The sequence below is a fragment of the Eufriesea mexicana genome, unplaced genomic scaffold (genome assembly GCF_001483705.2).
Source record: "Eufriesea mexicana isolate 0111107269 unplaced genomic scaffold, ASM148370v2 scaffold2143, whole genome shotgun sequence".
Lineage (NCBI taxonomy): Eukaryota > Metazoa > Arthropoda > Insecta > Hymenoptera > Apidae > Eufriesea > Eufriesea mexicana.
In genome coordinates this window covers 44,145-65,502 of record NW_016910297.1, presented here as the reverse complement: position 1 = coordinate 65,502, position 21,358 = coordinate 44,145, and the positions used below count along the sequence as shown (strand labels likewise).

At 34.1% G+C, this 21,358-nt stretch overlaps 3 protein-coding genes across 9 annotated transcripts; 2 read left to right on the top strand and 1 right to left on the bottom strand.

Annotated features, from left to right (window-relative positions):
* Positions 1 to 727: 727 nt before the first annotated feature.
* Positions 728 to 5,133, bottom strand: Nab2 (Nuclear polyadenosine RNA-binding 2). Of its 4 annotated transcripts, none has more exons than XM_017903316.1 (7): positions 4,986 to 5,133; positions 2,840 to 4,549; positions 2,586 to 2,751; positions 2,327 to 2,490; positions 1,945 to 2,239; positions 1,735 to 1,864; positions 728 to 1,646 (listed from the first exon to the last, which is right to left on the bottom strand). In XM_017903316.1, the coding sequence occupies exons 1-7, from the start codon at positions 5,022 to 5,024 to the stop codon at positions 1,421 to 1,423; spliced, it is 2,730 nt and encodes a 909-aa protein (XP_017758805.1). In that variant the 5' UTR covers positions 5,025 to 5,133; the 3' UTR covers positions 728 to 1,420. The 4 variants fall into 4 exon arrangements, with proteins under 4 accessions (XP_017758805.1, XP_017758807.1, XP_017758806.1 ...); XM_017903318.1 differs by having other exon boundaries at positions 2,586 to 2,739; XM_017903317.1 differs by having other exon boundaries at positions 1,421 to 1,646; positions 2,330 to 2,490; positions 4,986 to 5,024.
* Positions 5,134 to 5,723: 590 nt separating this feature from the next.
* firl (firelighter) lies at positions 5,724 to 7,534 on the top strand. Its single transcript, XM_017903292.1, has 7 exons — positions 5,724 to 5,879; positions 5,939 to 6,076; positions 6,273 to 6,467; positions 6,582 to 6,711; positions 6,877 to 6,994; positions 7,058 to 7,183; positions 7,432 to 7,534. The coding sequence occupies exons 1-7, from the start codon at positions 5,724 to 5,726 to the stop codon at positions 7,532 to 7,534; spliced, it is 966 nt and encodes a 321-aa protein (XP_017758781.1).
* Positions 7,535 to 12,024: 4,490 nt separating this feature from the next.
* On the top strand, positions 12,025 to 21,273 carry LOC108549811 (retinol dehydrogenase 10). 4 transcript variants are annotated; one of them, XM_017903347.1, is made up of 9 exons: positions 12,025 to 12,184; positions 12,361 to 12,367; positions 13,531 to 13,714; positions 18,949 to 19,143; positions 19,706 to 20,065; positions 20,267 to 20,381; positions 20,461 to 20,545; positions 20,829 to 20,939; positions 21,055 to 21,273. In XM_017903347.1, the coding sequence occupies exons 4-9, from the start codon at positions 18,955 to 18,957 to the stop codon at positions 21,125 to 21,127; spliced, it is 933 nt and encodes a 310-aa protein (XP_017758836.1). In that variant the 5' UTR covers positions 12,025 to 12,184; positions 12,361 to 12,367; positions 13,531 to 13,714; positions 18,949 to 18,954; the 3' UTR covers positions 21,128 to 21,273. The 4 variants fall into 4 exon arrangements, with proteins under 4 accessions (XP_017758836.1, XP_017758835.1, XP_017758834.1 ...); XM_017903346.1 differs by lacking the exon at positions 12,361 to 12,367; XM_017903345.1 differs by having other exon boundaries at positions 12,025 to 12,367.
* The last annotated feature ends 85 nt before the right edge of the window (positions 21,274 to 21,358 follow it).

Here is a 21,358-nt window from a genome sequence, read left to right as displayed (position 1 = left end):
TTGTACAGGTAAAGGCTTGCACGTAGATTACAAAGTGGGCACAGCAATTAGCAACGCGTGTACGTGTATAGATGCAGGTTTATCGTGAAAATTTTCTACATAAACAACTGGTTATCAAAGATTTAGTACTCGAGTAGCATGATTAGAGGACCACTGTTAATCACACTATTCGTGAGTTTATTGAAATTAATTTACACCCGAATGGAACGACGAAGATGAAATAGGAATATCGAAGGAAATAGAAGTGCTTAAAATTTACAGATATAACTGTGTATTTATAGTCGTTTATACAAGATTTATATTCTCGTAATACCTAACAGGTTGATTAGTGAGTTGAATTTCGGTAGTGTAATAAACGGATAATAAAGTGCTCAAAGCGTGGCTTTCACTTTGTTTACGCTACATTCACGTATAATAATATAAATTATAAATTACACGAAAAGGTTTCTTTTATTCATTAACCCGAGCAATTATTTCTTATCGTTCGAGTGAAATCATATTATGATTACACTGCACAGCCATTGATTAATAAATAGATTTCATGATAATTTCGCAGACAGGATTCTGTCTGATATAACGAGAAAAAGAAATTTATTGCCTTTGAATAAAATAGGCGAAAAGAACGAACAGAAACACGTTACATTCAACAATCATATATATATGTGTATATATATATATTACTTGTCAAAGACGTATTAATATCGAATTAATATAATGTCTCATTGATGTTTCCTTAGAGCTACGATTAAACGAATAGACGATCCGCGATCCATTCAACTGGACCAGCGAAATGGTAAAAGATAATGTTCGTATCCCGTAAACAGGAAAACGAATAAAGCTACAATATTATTAATGTGTTACTCAACAAATGCAAACCGCTGCTCCGTGAGTCGACGTGATATATGATACAGATTAAATGGGAGTCGAGCGTCGAAATTCCGTCCAAAGTTTGCAATCAAAACGTACACTCGTTCTCATTTGTACAAAGTAGAATGTTGTTTTTTACCTATCAGCAAGAATACTATCGCCAACGATACGTGAAAGGAAAAGATACATAGTAAGAAAAGACTTTTCTTCGTGGTAGATGAAAATTATGCTACTGTAACTCTATAATAGTAAAGTACAATACGTGTGCAGTAACTGAAACTATGGATCTACAAAGATGTAAAGATCGTCGAGTAGAAAGCAAGAATTCTTAATATCTTTTAACCCGCTAATTATTTTACGTATTCATAACCCAGCTAAACGTAATGTAATTGGCAGTATTAATCTAATACTACGTTATTGCTATTCTCGTCACGTGTATCGAGTTTTTCGTTACTAAAAATCGCGTAGTCGTGAGAGTATCCTTGCCAATATGCATGTCGACCTATCGCTAGAGGAAAGGGAAATTTGTACATTGTTTGTACAAAAGTGTGACTCAATCTCGCCTGCGCCACGTGAATTTCGCCCTCTGACTAGACGTCTCCGCGGCGACCGGCATCGGATGAGAATATGGACACGCTGGTTTGGTGCAGAATGGATGATACTTGCACTGTTGAGCGGGATGAGAGAACACGCATCCCAATTTCGTGCAGGACAAGCCGAATTTGCATTTGGGATGTCTGTAAGCACACTTATCGCCGAATTTACACGCAGGGAATGCACTATAATAAGGAGAAAGATAAGAAACAGTTAAAAAAGATCGACAAACGTGATGGATGAAGAAATTAAAAAATTAAATAAAATAGTAACCTGCACATAGCAAGGGGATGAAGATACGCGCATTTACTTCCTAATGTACAATTCGGCCAGTATCTACATTTTTCTTTCGACTTATCTATCACCGTCACCGTGTTCTCTGTTAGTGGTTTTTTATCGAGACCTGAATGCAAAAAACGACATTGTCAAATTCGTATTTTAGAATTTATGTTGGAGCAAAATTATTGAAATTATTTTATTTACGTTTAGTTAATAATGAATTTGTTAATAATGCACTGGATTTTAAATCCGTGGGACTTGGTGAGTGGGATCTGTTATAAACAATTGGACTTAATTTTCTCCGCTTTTTTGGTATTTCTCCGGTTTTTTCTACGTTCTCTGTATTACAATTTTCATTGTTTTCTTCGGTCCTTTCTTTCATGCTCATATCACCTTCGACTTCCATCTCTGCCATTTGAAAAACAGAAACGTCTGATTCATTTTGAACGTATACATCGTTTTGAATTGTTGATAGTGCAAGCTCGTCGTCTTCATTCACCTGTAAGTACGAGTCATTAAGACCAATATTAGTCGATTAAATTCGTACAATGTTTAACGAGAATTTATCATTAGGACTGTTACTAACTACCTCCATTTCGAGTCGTTCATCGTCGTCGGATGTGGTTTTCTCTTTCATTAAATTATTGTTGTATCCATTAAGTGTAACTAAAAATTTTTGGTTGTCATCGCTCCTTTGGAATAAAGACATTACGACACCCATATGTTCCTCGGTAACTGGTTGCGGTACATCTACAGACCGTATAATACTCAAAAAAAAAAAAAAAAAAAAAATAAAAAAAATAAAAATTAAAAATTAAAGTAAATAGAATGAAAAACGTACTTACAAGGCTTCGATTTCGACTCCGAAACGTCTGTATTTAATTCTACTTGTATTTTCTCCATAACTAATCTTTTATTGGAATTCAAGTGTACTGATAGATTTTGACCCACATCCCGTACAGCAGCTAGTTTAAGATGTTTCAACGTTTGCTTCTTCTCCTGTGAAAATTTCTTAATGAGAAAAATGTTCTCGTATTAAATTATCGTGTCAAATTACTTTAGAGCTATAACATTAATATCTATTACATTTTATACACACCAGTAAGGATGGCTCTGGATTCTTTTGTGTAACAACAGATTGATTTGCTTCTGCAACAGCCCTTAATAAAAGTGATTGCGTGGCACGTTTCTGTGTTGGTTGTAATGGTTTCAGCGGTCTCGGTGTTACAATTACTTTACTGGGTATCTTCGTTTCCTCAGTCTCCTCCTCTATATCGCTGCATTCTTTATTTCCTTTCTCCAATGTTTTTAATCGTTTTCTCTCAGTCTTAACTGCAGCAGATTTATTTACAGCTATTATGTGAGATTTAATAGGTCCAGATGGTCCTACAGATTGCGTGTCATCGTCTAATTCCTCTTCTGCTCCCAAATTGAGGTAGTCATCGTCCTCGCTACTTTGAGAACGTCTGATCGACGAATTAAAGCCACTTTTAACGCTTACTGGTTTAAAGTTATTCTTGAATGGTCCCAATCTGTTCTTTATGTTTTTGTTAATAGTCAGAGTATCACGATCTTGCTCCAGAAGTTTGCTTCTAAACTCTACAGATTCTTTATTCCCTAATTGTTTAGGGGACTTATTTGCAATTCCTAAACGATCTTTAATCGTACCCGTCGTTCTTTCCGCCGATTTTAATTTTAGATTAGAATTTACTTTCTCCCTTAACTCTACGTTTTTGGATGCTTTTTCCACTTTGGAATTACCCAATCGAGTTTTGATACCAACTTTATCCGGTTTATTGTGTTTCAATTCGATCTCGCGATTCCTTTTCGGACGATCTTCCATGTCGAAGGTCCTTCCCCTGGGAAAATTATTATTACGGTTATTATCCAATCGATGCTTTTCAAGACGCTTCTCGTTTTGCCTATACCGACTTTCGGTATCTATCTTTTCTCTGTGAACCTCGAACTTCTTCCTGGGTGACACCACACCCAGACGATTTTTCACAGAGACAACAGACGTGACTTTTGGCTTGTTAACACAAGACTTTAATTTCCTTGTGTTATCCTCCATTGTGCTCTCGCCATCCTCGTCAATTTTCGATCTTTTTGCATCATTCTGCTTTCTCTCCAAACTATCCTTATTTGTTGTATCCAGTGGTCTTTTTAAATTTCTGATCGATATATCATCCATTTTTGTATCAATATGAGATTCTTTAGACTTATTATTGGAAATTTCAAAAGTTGAAACTTCTTTATTAATATTTGTATTTTGACTATCGCTTCCTAGTATTCTTTTGGACACAGACTGCTGAGTAACAGTGTGGTTTGATGTACTTTCTGACACACTCTCGTGATTAATATTTTTCACGAGTTTGTCTATACTTTTATTCTGACTTGTCTCTAATTTTTGACTAGATAAGGATAGTTTTGTATTTTGCTTATGGAATGATTTATCATCCTTCATATTCTTATTGGAAGACTTTTCAATGGGTAGAGTAGCAGCTTGGTCTTCCAAGAAGGAAGTAGTCGATGACTTTCTTTTCTTTCTTTCTTCCTCTTGTTTTACAACAACTGTGGGAACAAATTCCCTCAAAGTTTTCTTCTTGGCTACAGTGACTTTCTGTAACTTTTTCAATACTTGATCGTGTAACCAATCAACAAATGGTGTTGTGCAATTTTCAAGAAATAAGTATAAATCCTCATGCATCTGTTGACGAGACTTTTTATTTACAACCATTACTAAAATATAATCTGGTAGCTCCTCGTCATATCTTATTCCTAACTCCAGCAACTTAGCACGAATAGCACTCTGGAAAAAAGTTTAACAAAATTGTCATACATAAATTATAGGAAAGGACACATGAATATCTACAATTCCAAATTATTCCTAACAGCTTATAATTTAAATTTAATTTTAACGACTCTATCATCTCCAAATATTTTATTTCTTATTTTCTTCGTTTTTGTTTTTTCGCGATATCAGTATTTACATGAGATTATTTTGCAAATTTATTACAAAATTAATCAAACGACATATCGTTTGTGTTAATCCCACCCCAAAAATTTCAATAATTATACTGCGTAAACCACCAAAAATCGAGTAAAAATGCAATCGTGTAATCAAGAAAATATTAAACAGGCACATTGATAATCTCTTAAAGATCTGCGTCGGAAACTATTGAACACAACTAGACGATTAGAACAGTGTAAGTAGAGCCAAGTAAAAGTATAAATCCTTTACTTACCCGCAACTGATTCGTAACTTCTATCCCGCGTATGTCCATGACGTTGATTACATTTAACGAGTTGAATGCGCGAAGAAAGAAAACTGTTGTCGAGTCACAAAATCGACGATATTATCACGGATATTAAAGAATAAAAACATTCTCCGCCACGAAGGATCAGAATGCTTCCTTCCATTGAGAAAATAATCAACTTAGGTACGAAATCTCACAGATATTTTAGGTTTATAGCGCCACATAAGCAAGACCAATGAATAGTCGTGTTCCCTAAACCTGTTATTTCCATTATGCAGAGTAATTTAAAATAAACTAATAGTTCTGATATTCAAACTGTGAGTGTATTTATTGTTTCTTGAAATTAATATGCCTTCCGTAAGTAATGAGATTAGTGATTTACAATTCCTACTCCATTAAGGTGCGCATACTTCCGGTCGATAAAGCCAGTCTACGTCTTATACACTCCGTGGCGGAGAAAAGGCGGGAAAATATAAATTCAACTTACATTTGAATAGAAAACGAGAAACTGGTTTATTAATTTAACTTAGTTCATCTATATATCTTCTCTGAATATTTTATTTATTCGGTTCGATTAACAGGAAATTTATATTAAATTAAAAAGTCTACATTTTTTTTTTTAATATATGGACGAAAACAAATGCATCTCGGTAACCATGATCTATCATTAAAGACCAAACAAAGCATGTAATGAATAATTGAACTATTTTTAAAAGGGGAATCAAGATGCCAAGTGTGAAAAATATCCTCGAGTTTACTTATTTGAATTTACTCTACGATCTCTTCGTCTTATCAGTGAAGATCACTTTTGCTATGACTGCGGCTACTTTTAAGATGATTATACCGCCTCGAGCAAAGAATTTATTAGGAGAAACGGTGTTGGTAAATGGATTACTCGTATTTCGATTACAGCATCCTATTTATATCTGCTATTTCATCAGATAACCGGTGCTGGACATGGAATTGGTCGCGAATTGGCTATCCAGTTAGCTTCTTTGGGTTGCATAATTGTCTGTTGGGACGTAGATGCTGAAGGAAATCGATCGACTATGAACGTGGTGTCAAAAAATGGTGGAGAAGTAAGAAATAACGAAAGAATAATTGAAATGAAACACTTTAATTACATTTTTCCAAAATGGTCGCCATAAGATGCACCTAGCATTTAATCGCAAAATGTCTTATCTTCAGGCAACATTAAAAAGAGGAACAATATATTCACTTAAATATTCCTTTCTTGTTCTTCCATACACAATTCTGACGAATAACAAAATGTAGGCTTACGGTTTCGTGGTTGACGTGTCGAAAAGAATAGAAGTCCGAGAGACTGCAAGGCTGATGAGAAAGATGGGCGTGCCAGACGTGACCATTCTAATTAACAATGCCGCCGTATTATATCATCGTTCGTTTTTGGATCAAGACTCGGATCTCATAGAGAAGACGTTTAATGTCAACGTCCTGTCGAACTTTTGGGTGCGTTTGGTTAGAAATTCCATTTCTCAGAAGACCCAAATATTTAAATATCACAAACGATTCCGAAGCTTCTAAATGTTAAGAAGGCATTGAAACTTTGAATTCTTTCAACAGACCATACAGACATTTTTACCAAGCATGATACAGAACGGAAAGGGACACATAGTGTGCGTATGTAGCATGTGCGGCATATACGGGGTGTTTCAGAAAATAACTTACTGCTCCTCCAAGTTTGCCGTAAGAGGTCAAGGATTTCTGAATCAAAGTTCCGATATCCCCGGATATTTTAGGAATCGCTATTATCAGAATCGTGTTACGAATTGAACCGTGCAAAAATATTTTCCTACTTCTTCCGAGTCCATTCTCGCTTGAGAAAATGCAAATTCAGTAACTCGTGAATCTTTAATAGGATTGATGGAGGCTCTTCACGAGGAGCTGCGTTTGGACTCCAACTGTAGGAATATACGATTTACGACTGTTTATCCGTTTTACGTGGACACTGGATTAGCCAGGGACCCAAAATATAGGTAAAACGTGAGTCGTATAAGATCTTACCTCGATCTTCATATTGAAGAACAGGATCTTTGTAGATTCCCTTACATATTTGGCGTAACTTCACCGACGTACGCTGCTGGAGAGATAATCAAAGCAATTAGGAGGAATTACACCGAATATACTATTCCTAGATGTCTTCTTACCCTAAACTCTGTCAACAGGTATATTGTCTTTCTCTCTTACATCTCGCATATATTCTATGATCAAGTTCCACGTGATAAACAATTTTTAACTACCTGCACGTCAGTGAATTTAATATAAATACATAAATAAATTCAGATAACTTCGAATCGTAAGACATGTCTATTAAGTACCCAGGCATATTTTATTTCCTAATAAAATAACGATCTATCACCGATTCAATATTACCATAGTCATAAAGCGTTTGTTCGACCTTTATGACTTGCAGAATACTACCTGAAACCGTGATGTGGCTGATCCTCGACTTCCTTGCAGACGTGGGTCGAAAACGCCGGGAAAAACTGGCAGTTGGTGGAACTGTCGCTTCGTAAATTGCTATAATACTCGCTTATATAACACGATAATTATATTTTATTAATTGCACGTTACAGTTTTGTTCCAACACAGAGCCACGATTATGTACGAACGTGATATCGTAGTATTAAGTTGGTATGGATTAAACATCATTTTGTCGACGTAGATGTTATTACACGCTCTCTAGAACAGTTAACGAGACGCTGATTATTTTGTTCGTACATCCGACTGTAATCCGAATTACTTATCAGTAATAGAAATAGAAACCCGAATTCTTCGCTTCGTTTCAATTGCATAATAAAACGAATTTCATTTTCTGCCGGGGAAAATCGATCGTGCTGAAACCAGTTTTGGAATTCGCATAATGCTGCTCACGACATTGTCAATGCATAATACCTCTTCTCCCAGTTTCTTGTATAGTGTACACAATAGGAAACGTGGTTTACATTGAGAGAAAAAGATTTCTTAAGGCAGTTCGTGACAGAAAATATAGGAAATGGAAGATGAGGAAGTTGAGAATAAGAAACTTCGTCTTCTTTTCTCCGAGTTCATCCTCTTCCAAATTTCATGTTCAACCTTGATCATGCACGGTTTGTTATTTAATTGAATACACGAAGCTTTAAAAAAGGTGCTTTTAATCTTTTTAAGCTTTTAATCAGGAAGAGGAAGAAAGAAGGAAATTTAAAGGTTAAAAAAAGAGAGACTAGCAGTCATTAATTATAGTCTCATGGACGAGGTCAAACATAGTGGTCAAGCTATACAGTGAAAAAATATGAAAAAGTATTCTTTCAATAATTTTGACATTAAAAAATAGCGTCTCTTGAATATTCATTTATCCCGAATCGGCATGCGATTCTGTCTTATATTCGAAATTTTTGTCCTCGGCCATGGGTATTGAACCCTAAACCGGTTGGAGGACCGTTGTATGCATTCTGAATGATGCGTTCATTCGCATTCATGCGAAACTTGTCTCATATGTAATATCTTCACCGTAACAAATTCTAGCCGATTATTATGAAGATGCGATATAATGAGGAAACCAATTTCCTGTTACGTTACGCGTTTTGTGACCATCCTACAGGTCTATTGATGAATATGCAAATTAAGTACCACCGTATATAATACCTATTTATAAATTTAAATTAAATATCTATAGTGTTTTACTCTATAATTGATAAATATTATAATTTGTCTTAAATATCTATAGTGTTTTAATCTATGATTAATAAATATTTTAATTTATTTTTCTTAGCTATAGTGATAATTCGTTAAACTATATTTGGGATATTTTTATTATTATTTTTAACGAATTGATTGATAGATATTCTAATTTATCTTAAATATCAGTAGTGTTTTAATTTATAATTGATAAATATTTTAATTTATCTTAAATATCTATAGTGTTTTAATCTATAATTGATAAATATTCTAATTTTTCTTAAATATCTATAGTGATAATTCGTTAAACTATATATGAGATATTTTTATTATTGTTTTTAACGTGCTGATTGATAGATATTCTAACTTATTTTAAATATCTATACTGTCTCAATTTATAATTGACAAATATTTTAATTTATCTTAAATATCTATAGTGTTTTAATCTATAATTGATAAATATTCTAATTTATCTTAAATATCTATAGTGTTTTAATCTATAATTGATAAATATTCTAATTTTTCTTAAATATCTATAGTGATAATTCGTTAAACTATATCTGAGATATTTTTATTATTGTTTTTAACGTGCTGATTGATAGATATTCTAATTTATTTTAAATATCTATACTGTCTCAATTTATAATTGACAAATATTCTAATTTATCTTTCCTATCTATAGTGTCAATTCATTAAACTGTATCTGAGATGTTCTTATTACTATTTTTAACAAACTGATTGACAGATATTTTAATTTATCTAGCCAGACTATCGTTGCACAAAATTTTTCTATTAAAAACAAGAATTTTTCCAATTTATCCGGTTCGAAGACAGGTCTTGTTTTATAATTAAATTACTTTACATTTTATCGTTATATAAATTACTTTACAAATTAGAAATTGGAGCAAGCTGTTCGAACCATGCATTTCCTGGGATTTCAAAGGATTTTAATTGTCTCCTATCGACATCGATGGGTCTTCCCTTTGATATACCTGTTGCAGAAAGGACACGTTTAACAGCAAACAGAACCGTCAGGTCAGGTAGGCCTTTTCCAAATAGAAATCCGCCAAGCATGTCGAAACTGTTTGAACAGTTCCATGTCTTTCACAAAAGGTAATTAAACTTTTCAATACTCACACGAACAACAACTGTGTTATGTTTAACTTAACAATTTCGCGTCCACGCTTGCTGAACTTCCACGAATAAACCAGAATGATTTCAATAAATCATTTTTATAACAAAAGGAAAAAGAAACGTGATCGTTAGCTATTTCAGACTGCGATCTAAGGAAATTTTTACGCTACGAGATCCTAATGGTGGTTTCTATCTACACTTTGGATTGAGTAATCGTCTTCCTGGTTATCGTTACATCCTTCTATCTTTACGATGTTTCGAGGGAAAATACCACTCGCGAAATATAAACTATGCAACGTTTCCGCGAATCTTCGTAAAATCGAAAAACGAGTCATTCCTGTTACATTAACTCAATATTTTGAACGTCGAATGCTAATTTTTCAAATTTAAATTCAGCTTTAATTTGAATATTCAAATTCAAAACTCGATCATTTCGTCTTTGATGGTTTCATGGAGAATTATAAATTTTTATACTGGCAGGTTTAAAAATTCAGAATGTTTATACCCCGAAGCTATTATTGTGATGTACGATGAATTCTTATGAAGCCTCCTGTTACGACAACATGCAGTGTCATTTCAAATAATCTCGGTTTTTATTCATTATGTTTGTTACGTTTCTTACATTGTCTCGTCTCTGGTCAGTGTTTCTTTGAACAATTTCATCCTTTACTATCCACGATCACAGTATCGGACTGACAGAAGTCTCCAAGGAAGCTAGGATGTGGAAATTTATTAACCCTTTACACTCGACGATTTTTCGGCTAGAGAAGAGTAGAAATTCAAAGGTTCTCTACTAAAAAACTGACAATACTTTTTTCAGCAGTAAATAAAGAATTGTATAATAATAGAATTGTAGAATTATTTGACTTCGATACTTCACACACTGTTACGTTACATTAAATTTGATATATTAATTAATATCGATCTTCCAAATTTTATGAAATGCTCACTGAAGCTCACCTTTCGAGTGCAAAGGGTTAAAATAGCGGAAGTATAATGAAAAACGAAGTAAACTAACAATGTTGGCAAGCACCTGAAAATTCCAGAAATTGTATTTATATATTTAGCTGATATTTTCTGAGTATCGCGAGTAAATTATCAAGCTATAAGTCAAAATTACGATATCGCGGTGAACCATAATTTAGCGATGCAATGACACATGCAACAGCAATATGATTTTTTCGATAAAAATGCAGCAATGTTAGCAATATTACCATATAATACCGTGCAGGGCCGGCGTAAAGCAGGTTCAGCGGAACCCGGCCCCACGTTTTGAAAGACCCCACGGTCTACGAAAACTCATCAGACATCTTGCAAGACCCCCTGTATAGTAGATTGAATATTCGAGTGTGCGTAGAAAATACAATCGCATAATCCATTAATCGATTATGGATTAATTGGATATGGTACAGCTTGCTGTACACCGACACGAGTGCAAGATTTTCTCTGCCATCTTTGCATTGAAATATTTCGTTGCAGCGTGTTCTAAACGTTGACGTTAAACGTTGACATCAAAGGCTGATACGACTGCGACACGGGTGCGGAAGATATAAGGTGTTAAGGAAATCAGCCAATTAGAATACACCGATTTTGATTAACTGTTTAGAAAATGATGATACCGTACCATTTACCGATATTACATCGGATTTAAACGCGTATTCTGGCTGCACAAAATTTTGGAACCTGGTCCCGCGAAAGGTCACGTCGGCCCTGATACCGTGTCCTTAAATTCAAATTCAATATTAGGAGAACGAGGTACGAACAATTTTAAAAATTCTAATGCAACAAATGACTCCCATTGATATTATTTAGAAAAGGAGTTTCAAAGAAAGTGACACCAAAAGGTTAAAATTTGATATTATTCCATAATAGGGACTAATCGGTAATTTTTCAGAATTCTTTACAAATACTTGCAAATAAGAATTTATATTTTACTGCCAAACTTGTCCTCCTATTATAGTCAAATTATACGCGTTAAATTAATCTCGCCTAGAGCTGCTGGAAGCTATGAAAAAGCTGAAAAGAGACTACTTTTTGTCAAAATATCGCAAAACACACTCGTATGTCTAATACTTGCGTCATAGCAGTTTCTTCTCGGATTTATATGTTTCTGCTTTTGACTTGAAAAAACGCAGACGGGACGTATTTCAACGGAAGACAAGAAGGAGCATAAAGTCGATGGCCTTGCTATACTGGGTAGCTTGTCCCAGTGTACTCCAGGAGGTCCGTGTTCAGTCAAGTTCAAGCTCTTGTGGTATTCTGTTTAGTGGAACTGCTTCCTCCTCGGGAATCTTAATAGATCAGTGCAGTCTTCATTGCAACGTTTTCCTCTCTACAGAGTGATACATTTCAGTGACTTTCTTTTACCTATTTATGTAATCGTTCTTCTATTTCAATTCCTTTTCACTTTGCTAATCCAACCGGTTATTAATTATTAATTTGTAAGAATTCAGATTTTCCGATTGTATCGTGGTTTCCTATTATGATTCAGATATTTTCTAATGCAATTCTTGGTGAACGTAACGCAGAGATTTTCTGATGAGATTTATAGATAAACTGTAAGTAAACTGTATCAGAGCATAAGCCAACGATATAATATTTAAATATAATATTCAATATATAAATATTTATATATAATACTTAATAATATTTAAAATGTAATATTTATATATAATATTTAATAATATTTAAAATATAATTTTTTCATTTTTGGATATTTGGATCGGTTGTTTATAAATCTTGATTTCGTTCTTTTACATATCGCCTTTTAAATTTAAAAAATGACGTAGGGGACAGTGATGGATGAAACTAAGGTCCTTCGAGACATTTTGCATCACGCTTTATATTTTCATATGAAAACATGTTACGTACAATTTGTAGACTCATCTATATAACTTTTTACAATCTTATACTTAGACAAATAAATATGCAATATCCTCGACGAATCGATATGTAGGCAGATGATCAATTTATGCTTGCCTTGAAATTAAATTAATAAAAAACTTGAATCTATAATTTATTCCTTTTTGAAAAACAATAACACAGACGTAAGATTTATTTAGACGATAAATTATTACAAAATTAATTTGAATGTTTTCAATCACAATTTCTTGCTGCTCCACTTTTTTATATTTACACTTTATACAGTTAATTCTGTGAGATGAGATGTTGTTATAATTTATGATTTAAAAAGTTCAATTTTTATTTATTTAGTTACATTTATTATATCAATAATTTTTTTTTATAGAATAAGATATATAAATTTAAATAAAAAATATATAATTAAACGATTTCATAATTTAATAATTTTATTTTTATTTTCCATATATTTTTTAATTATAGGATATAATATATTATCAATTTTTATTGGTTGAGATGGTTTAGGATTAATTTCTTATTGTTTAATTATTTTTTATCAAAATAAAAATTCTTATAATGTTGGAATATTTACTATTATTTTAAATCGTTTAGGAGATAGAGCATTATTAATTTTATCTTCAATAATAGTAATATTTGGAAGTTGATACGATATGACGTAATATAAAATTTCACTTACTTCTATACAATAGAAAATTTTGTAGTTGAAATGGCAATTAAATATACTTTGCCAGCAGCAATTAATCCATTGTGCTGGAATTCGAGGAAGTAGAAAAGGATGAATAATGTTTAACGAACATTATTACATATTTATAATGTTCTAAGAGGGAGTATGAATTTTCAGTGGTGCAATCGGAGGTGTGGACACCGATGAATGATGCCCCGTGTTTGAGACCTATACCTCGCTTCTTGGCTTTACCGTTAGCCATCTAGGTTCATAATCTTCATGCTGTGTGCTGGAGGCAGTGATTCGTAGCATCTTCGAGGTTTCTTGGATTCTTTGCGTCAGAAGTAACTGCAAGTTCAAGGTGAGCCGTTCGCATTTTCTCTTCTTCACTGTTTTGCATACTGCATTTTGCCTTTGCAGTAATAAAAGTTCAGTACTTATTAATATAAACATCCGACGTTAATGTACATTTCGTAATTTATCTTCTGCAATTCGTCCTGTCATTTTAGTTTCCAAACTTTTCTTCCCTTTTCAAATAGGACTTGTCCTGTCACTGCATTTGGTCTCACTTCGTTTCTAATTTCCACCAAGTACTATTCCATCACACTATACATCATTCGAAGTACTTCCCTCGTTAGTCTACATTTCCTAATGAATTTTCTGCAATTCGTCCTGACATTTTAGTTTGCAAACTTTTCTTCCCTTTTCAAATAGGACATGTCCTGTCACTGCATTTGGTCTCACTTCGTTTCTAATTCCCACCAAGTACTATTCCATCACACTATACATCATTCGAAGTACTTCCCTCGTTAATCTACATTTCCTAATTAATCTTCTGCAATTCGTCCTGTCATTTTAATTTCCAAACTGTTCTTCCCTTTTCAAATAGGATTCAAAATCCTGTCATTGCATTGGGTCTCACTTCGTTTCTAACTCCCACCAATTACTTTTCCAGCATACTATACATCATTCGAAGTACTTCCCTCGTTAATATACATTTTATAATTAATCTTCTGCAATTCGTCCTGACATTTTAGTTTCCAAACTATTCTTCCCTTTTCAAATAGGACATGTCCTGTCATTGTATTTGGCCTCACTTCGTTTCAAACTCCCAACAAGTACTTTTCCATCACACTATACGTCATTCGAAGTACTTCTCTCTTACGTGTCCTTAAAAATCGATTAATAATTCATAAGACAGGAAATAAACGATCTACCTTCATAAGTAAAGAAGCAAGAATGGAATCACGAACCTTGGCGACTCTTTGTACCATCCTGGAATTCTACGAGGCACTATTCCATCTTCGCAATTTTATTCCTGCCTTTAAACTTCGATTTTCCTCGTACCTGTCGCGAGCAATGGTCCCAGCGATATATTTAGCAAAATTATCAGCACTGTTAGCAACACGTCGCTGATAGATATCTTTATCCGAATTGCTTGCACGAGTAATCATCGTGGGTTTCTTCACAAGCACGTGCCCACTGGACAAGTTTACCTTGAGGGTAGCTGAAGGGGCGAGAGGCAAGTTCATGACAAACTTCTCTCGAGGATTGAGCGATTATATCACACTGCTGGAAGTCAATCAAGAAGTCAGTGACACCAAGGGCACAAGGTTGTTCACTGTACCGTTGCTATGATGTCACGTTAAGCCTCGTATCGTCGACCTTATCCTACCACAGCTTAGAGAACTCGGGATTAAAATATCAGTACACTTACGATTATTTTTCATCGAAAATAATTTTAATCTCGTTGTTTGAGAGATCCTTTGAAACTCGAGGCGTTTATATAATCGAGAGATACAGTTTCTATAAATACCCTCGTTCGCGAATTTCAGAAATTCCAAACCTCTTTCGAACCGTCAGACCACGACGAACTTACAACCTCCGGAAAATATATCAAATTTAAACTGTTCGAAATATCGAGCTTGAAAGGTTCAAATTCCACCTTGCACTACTTCGCCGATTTTTATAAATAAATTTTTACTTTCACTTGCGCAGGGATTTGCATAAAATGAACATTGCAAATAATCCACGATTTCCTGTTGCATATCGTGACCAAGGTGTCGCAACTTTCCCTCCGGATTTTCCAAAATTTTCTATTTTCTTCCTCAATCTTCTCCATGGACATTGCAAATATTTCGCGAATTTTTGTAGCATATCGCGATCAATGTGACGCAAATTTTTCTCTAAATTTTCAAAAATTTTCTATTTTCTTCCTCCCTCTTCTCCATGGACATTGCAAATAATTCACGAATTTTTGTAGCATATCGCGATCAATGTGTCGCAAATTTTCCTCTGAATTTTCAAAAATTTCCTATTTGTTTCCTTCCTCTTCTCCATGGACATTGCAAATATTTCGCGAATTTTTGTAGCATATCGCGATCAATGTGACGAAAATTTTTCTTTGAATTTTCCAAAATTTTCTATTTTCTTCCTCTCTTTTCTCCAATTTTGATTCTTCGAGACAATAGAACGCTGATGAGGGTCTCATCTCAGTCACCTTTCCTTCCGCTTCTCCTCTTCTTCTTCGCCAATCATTCGGCCAGGTATGGATAACTGATGAATAAAGATTTCGCCACGGTTGGGCTGTTTTATGAAGAAAGGAAAGAGAAAAGGAGTCACGAGATACGCGGAAGAAATTCAAGCAGTCATGCAATCGTAGCACGTGCAACGGATTCAATTCTATCTCCGTATGCAATCATTCAGACCCGGTAAACGCTTTCACGTAATAGCTGTTATGCAACACTGATTTTTCCATTTTGATTTATCGTATTCGTTCCGTGATACGAACCAGCTATTTGCACTAACAATCGATACAGATTGGCACTGTGGTACGGGTGTGGCATTTTTCTAGGACACCCTGCACGCTACTCCTTTAGGCGATTTTTCAATGCACGATTCATTTTTCCTGTTTTCGTAACGACTGCCGGTGCTGTGAATTATTCCTGACGGTGAATTAGTTTTTAATCGGTATTTATTGTGATTTATTATGATTTATATTATAGCAACGCGATTCATGCAGGTAAAACAATGTTTCATAATTTAGTGGAACGAGAAATTTATTTCCCCGAAATACGAGGAAACGTAAAGATTTACTATTCTGTCTTGCGAAACGCGATGGCGTACACACCTTTTACACCGTGAGTACGGATTTCGTTACCGAGTCTAGCTAGTAGCCGTTTGATTCAATAGGAAACAATAAAAGAAGGGTTGCAGCAGGTGGATTAATGAATGTTCTTTTTGCTATTCTATCGTGATCACTCGTAAACACGTTCTTACTTTCCTGCAACTTAACACCTGTGCAAAATATAATCCGAATGGACAGGTTTAACATTAGAGTGTAATAATAATAGAGTCGTTTGTAAATTTCTTTCTGATTTTTTAAACCTTCCCATAATTATTTATATTATATTTATAATTAGATAGAGAGAGAGAGAGAGAGAGAGAGAAATAATCGAGGAAAGGTTTAAAAAATTAAAAATGAAAAGAAAAATATACATACTATTAAATATATATTTAATATATTAAATTAATTATATATCGAATATAATTGGAGCAATCCATATACATAAAAGAAAAAGAAAATTTTCCAGAGATAAGATAAATAAATATATCTCTAATATATATTAATTTGGTTGTAAATTTCTTTGGATTTTTGAACCTTTTCGCGATTATATATGATTAGGGAGAGAGAAAAATTATTATATATCGAATATAATTGGAGCAATCCATATATATAAAAGAAAAATTAAATCTTCCAGAGATAAAATAAATAAATATATCTCTAACATATATTAGAGTCGGTTGTAAATTTCCTTTGAATTTTGTAAACCTCCTCACGATTATTTATATTATATATATATATAATTAGAGGGAAAGAAAAATAATCGAGACAAGGTTTAAGAAATAAAAAATAAAAATAAAAATATACATACTATTAAACATATATTTAATATATTAAATTAATTATATATCGAATATAATTGGAGCAATCCATATATATAAAAGAAAAATTAAATCTTCCAGAGATAAAATAAATAAATATATCTCTAACATATATTAGAGTCGGTTGTAAATTTCCTTTGAATTTTGTAAACCTCCTCACGATTATTTATATTATATATATATATAATTAGAGGGAAAGAAAAATAATCGAGACAAGGTTTAAGAAATAAAAAATAAAAATAAAAATATACATACTATTAAACATATATTTAATATATTAAATTAATTATATATCGAATATAATTGGAGCAACCCATACATATAAAAGAAAAATATAATCTTCAAGAGATAAAATAAATAAGTATATCTCTATACTGTTCAAGACTCAGAAAATTAGTATTCCTATTTATGAAAGATTCTTCAATAATAGTGTTACAGTGGCAAATGATATTTTGCTATTACTGCACTACTGTACTATTATACTAAGCATCGATCTATGCTTCGTTACAAAACCAAAGTAGTTTCAAAAATGGAATGCAGAAATAAAACGAAGCTGGCACGATAGCGTTTACATGAACTATAAGCTTGCAAAGAGGGGATGGAAGGTTCATAAAGGCTTCGAGTTCGCCGACGTGTTGTTTTAAAGCTGCCAACTTGGAACGTTAAATCGTCGAAACGGTGATGGTGTTTCGAAGCCATTTCACTAGCTAAAAATTCTTCCATTATGCAACGTTGATATACTTTCGCCGTGTTACCGAATCAAATTTTCCGGATGCAATTAATGCACTATGAGACACAAGACATTCGCATGATAGCGCGCCGTTCGCCAGTGCTCCGCGAGTGCCATCGAGTTCGCCAGCGCCCGAACTTTCCCAACGATTTTTCTCCTCCATTACTATCTCCATTCTTTCCTATTAAATTCATTATCGTCCAATTTCTCGCGTAGAGTTCTTCAAAAACAATTTCTCCATTTGTGCCTTTACATCGATCCACTTCCTCGACGTTGAATTAACTTTTCACCGATTCGTTTAGCCATTGATTCTCCATATTTTTCATTCTTCCATCTAATTCTCTAATATTCATTTCTAGAAGGTTGAATTCTTCCTGTGGCTCTTTAATCTTTTGCACTCGAGAGGTGAGCTTCAATGACCATTTCATAAAATTTGGAAGATCGATATTAATTAATATATCAAATTTAATGTAACGTAACAGTGTGCGAGGTATAGAAATCAAATAATTCTACAATTTTGTTATTATATAATTCTTTATTTACTACTGAAAAAAGTATCATCACTTTTTTAGTAAGAATCTTTGAATTTCTACTCGTCTCTAGCAAAAAAATCGTCGAGTGCAAAGGGTTAATATCCATTACTCTTAACATCTTTTATTACTCTTCGATTCGGTGTACCTAATTCCAATACTTCATGACAGTGCTTGGCAGTTCCTCGGACTTGCTCGATTAAATCGCTAAACTTAAACTGCGAGTAATTGTTTGCTTTTGTTGGTGATTGATAAAAGTATTCGAATTAAGAAATCGCAGTAGTGATTCCGAAGGCCAATTTGGTGTGCAATTCGTACCAATCGGAAAGTACTTGGATTTACTCCATTTTGCTCTTGCTTTTTTACTAATTTTAATTTCCGTCCTTTCAGTGCGCCATGCTTCCTATAAGGGACGAGACTGTGATCGTGAATCCGAGAATGGTTTATCCCTCGTCCACCGTCTGGTTGTTCCTCACCATCGAATTCTTCGTTAGCACATTTCTGTCTGCTTTCCTGACCGCCCTCACTGTCATCAAGTCTCTGCTGCCGAAACCACCCAGAGATCTAACTGGAGACGTAGTCTTGGTAAGATATGAATTATTTTCGTCACTCGGCTTCCAATCTTTCTTCGATAATGATTTTCATCGAACTGGAAACGTAAAATTCGAATTATTTATCAATAATTAAATATAATTTCCAAATGAAATTCTTTAACCGTTTGAGTCCCAGAGGGTTTTGAAAAAACACTGTCGAGGTATCCCAAGCAACGCGATAGCGCTTCTTCTATTTTATATCGAGGAATCCCAAGCAACGCGATAGCGCTTCTTCTATTTTATGTCGAGAAATCCCAAGCGGCGAGATAGCACTTCGTTTATATTATGGCGATGAATGGCCAAGTGGTACGATAGCGTTTCGACTTTGACAGTCGGTGACACACCGTCAGCTGTCGAGAACGCTCGAAATGTGCTGGGTCTTCACGACATGAAATCTGAACAGCGCGATCGCGCTTCTTGGGACACAAACGGTTAAGTTTCTACTACTCGCGAATTTTTGATCGGTGAAATAAAAAGAAAAATTGAGGAAAGAGTTATAAAAGGGAGTGATACTTTTAATAGCTTCATTTATGACAAAATGTCTTCCTTTTCAGATAGCCGGTGCCTCTTCCTCCCTAGGCGAGTCTCTCACAGAGGAATTCGTGAAAAGCGGGTGTTCCGTGGTCTGCTTGGACAACGACTGCACAGTACTCGAGGAAACAGCGTCCAGATTGAGGAAGCAATATCCTTCCATCGAGGAAGTGAAACCAACGCACAGGAAGGACGATTCCACGCCATGCTGTTCGGCCATATCCGTTCACGAGTGCAACTTGTTAGACAAAAATGAGATCAGAAGAGTAGCTCAGAAAGTGAAGGAAGATATTGGGAAGATAGACGTTCTGGTGACGTGTGTTGGCAGTCCGGATCAGGATATCTTTGACACGGCCAGCAGGACCTTGATGAGTCACTTCTGGGTATAAAATTCTTTCCTGATAGACAGATAGATTTTCCATCGTTGGAATATCTTAAGATCCGAAGAAACTTGTGATTAATTTATTAGACGAGGAAAAGAGTCCGTGAGAAATAAATAATGGTTAATCCGTGACTGAAATAAGATAAGAAATTGATTGATGATTAGGAATGATGAATGTAGAGTACGTTTTTCGCATCCACAGACTGTTCTGGCGTTCCTTCCAATGATGATGTACCGAGAACGTGCCCACGTGGTTGGTGTGACTCCAGTCGCATCGAATAACGACGCTTTCCATAGTTCCAGGGTCGCTATAATAAGTGAGTATCTACGAATACTTCTTATCTTGATAATCAATGAATTAATACTAGATTTATCAATCTTTGACGTTCGATACAGGTCTCATGGAAAATCTATGCCAGGAATTGAGCAACCACAGTAACCATTTAACATTCTTGACATTCTCTCCAACCGCAGAATGCAGGTAATACTACATCCAAGAGAGAAAAGGAAATTATTTACAATGTTGTTACATAGAAAGAATTCGTGAACAATTTGGATCATTTAAATGAATGGAATTACGTAATTATTAATAGTTCTACAGCTTTCACAGAAAGATTATTTTTCTATGTATGTCAAAAAGTAGATTCCTTCTCTTGGAAGAATGTAAAAGATTTGAGAATCTCTGTATTGTTTCTTTGTTATGAAAAGAATTACTTTTTTAATTGAACTATAGTAAGTTAATTATATTTCTCTGATTTTTAAAGCACAATGAAAGAGAGTGAAATACAAGTGGCCAAAAACATTGTCAGAGCAATAAAGACTGATCAATGTAATGTGAATGTCAGCTGGATATCTAGATTACTATATCATATAAGGTATTACAAAATAAATGGAAAATAAAATCTATCTTTTTTCATTTAATTTCGGGGTATGACAAATAATTTCAAAAACACATTAAGCTTTTTATAACTTATCTGTTTTATTTTTCAGCTGCGTGATATACAACGGAATAACATTGCTCACACAATGGTTTCGTCTTCAAGGATGCGATTATCCCGAGTAAATATGCCCTTTATGATCAACAAAACCATTAAAAGAAGATGCTCCGTGAATTACTATACCGAAACTCGAAACGACGTAAAACGACGTCGTTTCCAAAAACCATTTCAGAAATCTTCTTAAAAATCTCGCTTACTCAATTAAAAGAAACTCAAGTGTTACTCCAATTGCTCATATATTTTGTGATATTTAAAAAATATACACAATTCGAAAAAATACATCAAAATGACGAAAA

Bases quoted from the DNA above. Each gene is read 5' to 3' on its own strand.
- Nab2 (XM_017903316.1), bottom strand. From the start codon at position 5,024: ATGGACATACGCGGGATAGAAGTTACGAATCAGTTGCGG. The intron at 2,752-2,839 runs GTGTGTATAAAA...TTTCTCATTAAG, and splicing joins ATCCAGAGCCATCCTTACTG to AAATTTTCACAGGAGAAGAA. The intron at 1,865-1,944 runs GTAAATAAAATA...TTTTGCATTCAG, and splicing joins AAATTCATTATTAACTAAAC to GTCTCGATAAAAAACCACTA.
- firl (XM_017903292.1), top strand. From the start codon at position 5,724: ATGCCAAGTGTGAAAAATATCCTCGAGTTTACTTATTTGAATTTACTC. The intron at 6,077-6,272 runs GTAAGAAATAAC...AACAAAATGTAG, and splicing joins TGTCAAAAAATGGTGGAGAA to GCTTACGGTTTCGTGGTTGA. The intron at 6,712-6,876 runs GTCAAGGATTTC...AATCTTTAATAG, and splicing joins CTCCAAGTTTGCCGTAAGAG to GATTGATGGAGGCTCTTCAC.
- LOC108549811 (XM_017903346.1), top strand. From the start codon at position 18,955: ATGCTTCCTATAAGGGACGAGACTGTGATCGTGAATCCGAGAATGGTT. The intron at 20,382-20,460 runs GTGAGTATCTAC...CGTTCGATACAG, and splicing joins TTCCAGGGTCGCTATAATAA to GTCTCATGGAAAATCTATGC. The intron at 20,940-21,054 runs GTATTACAAAAT...TTTATTTTTCAG, and splicing joins AGATTACTATATCATATAAG to CTGCGTGATATACAACGGAA.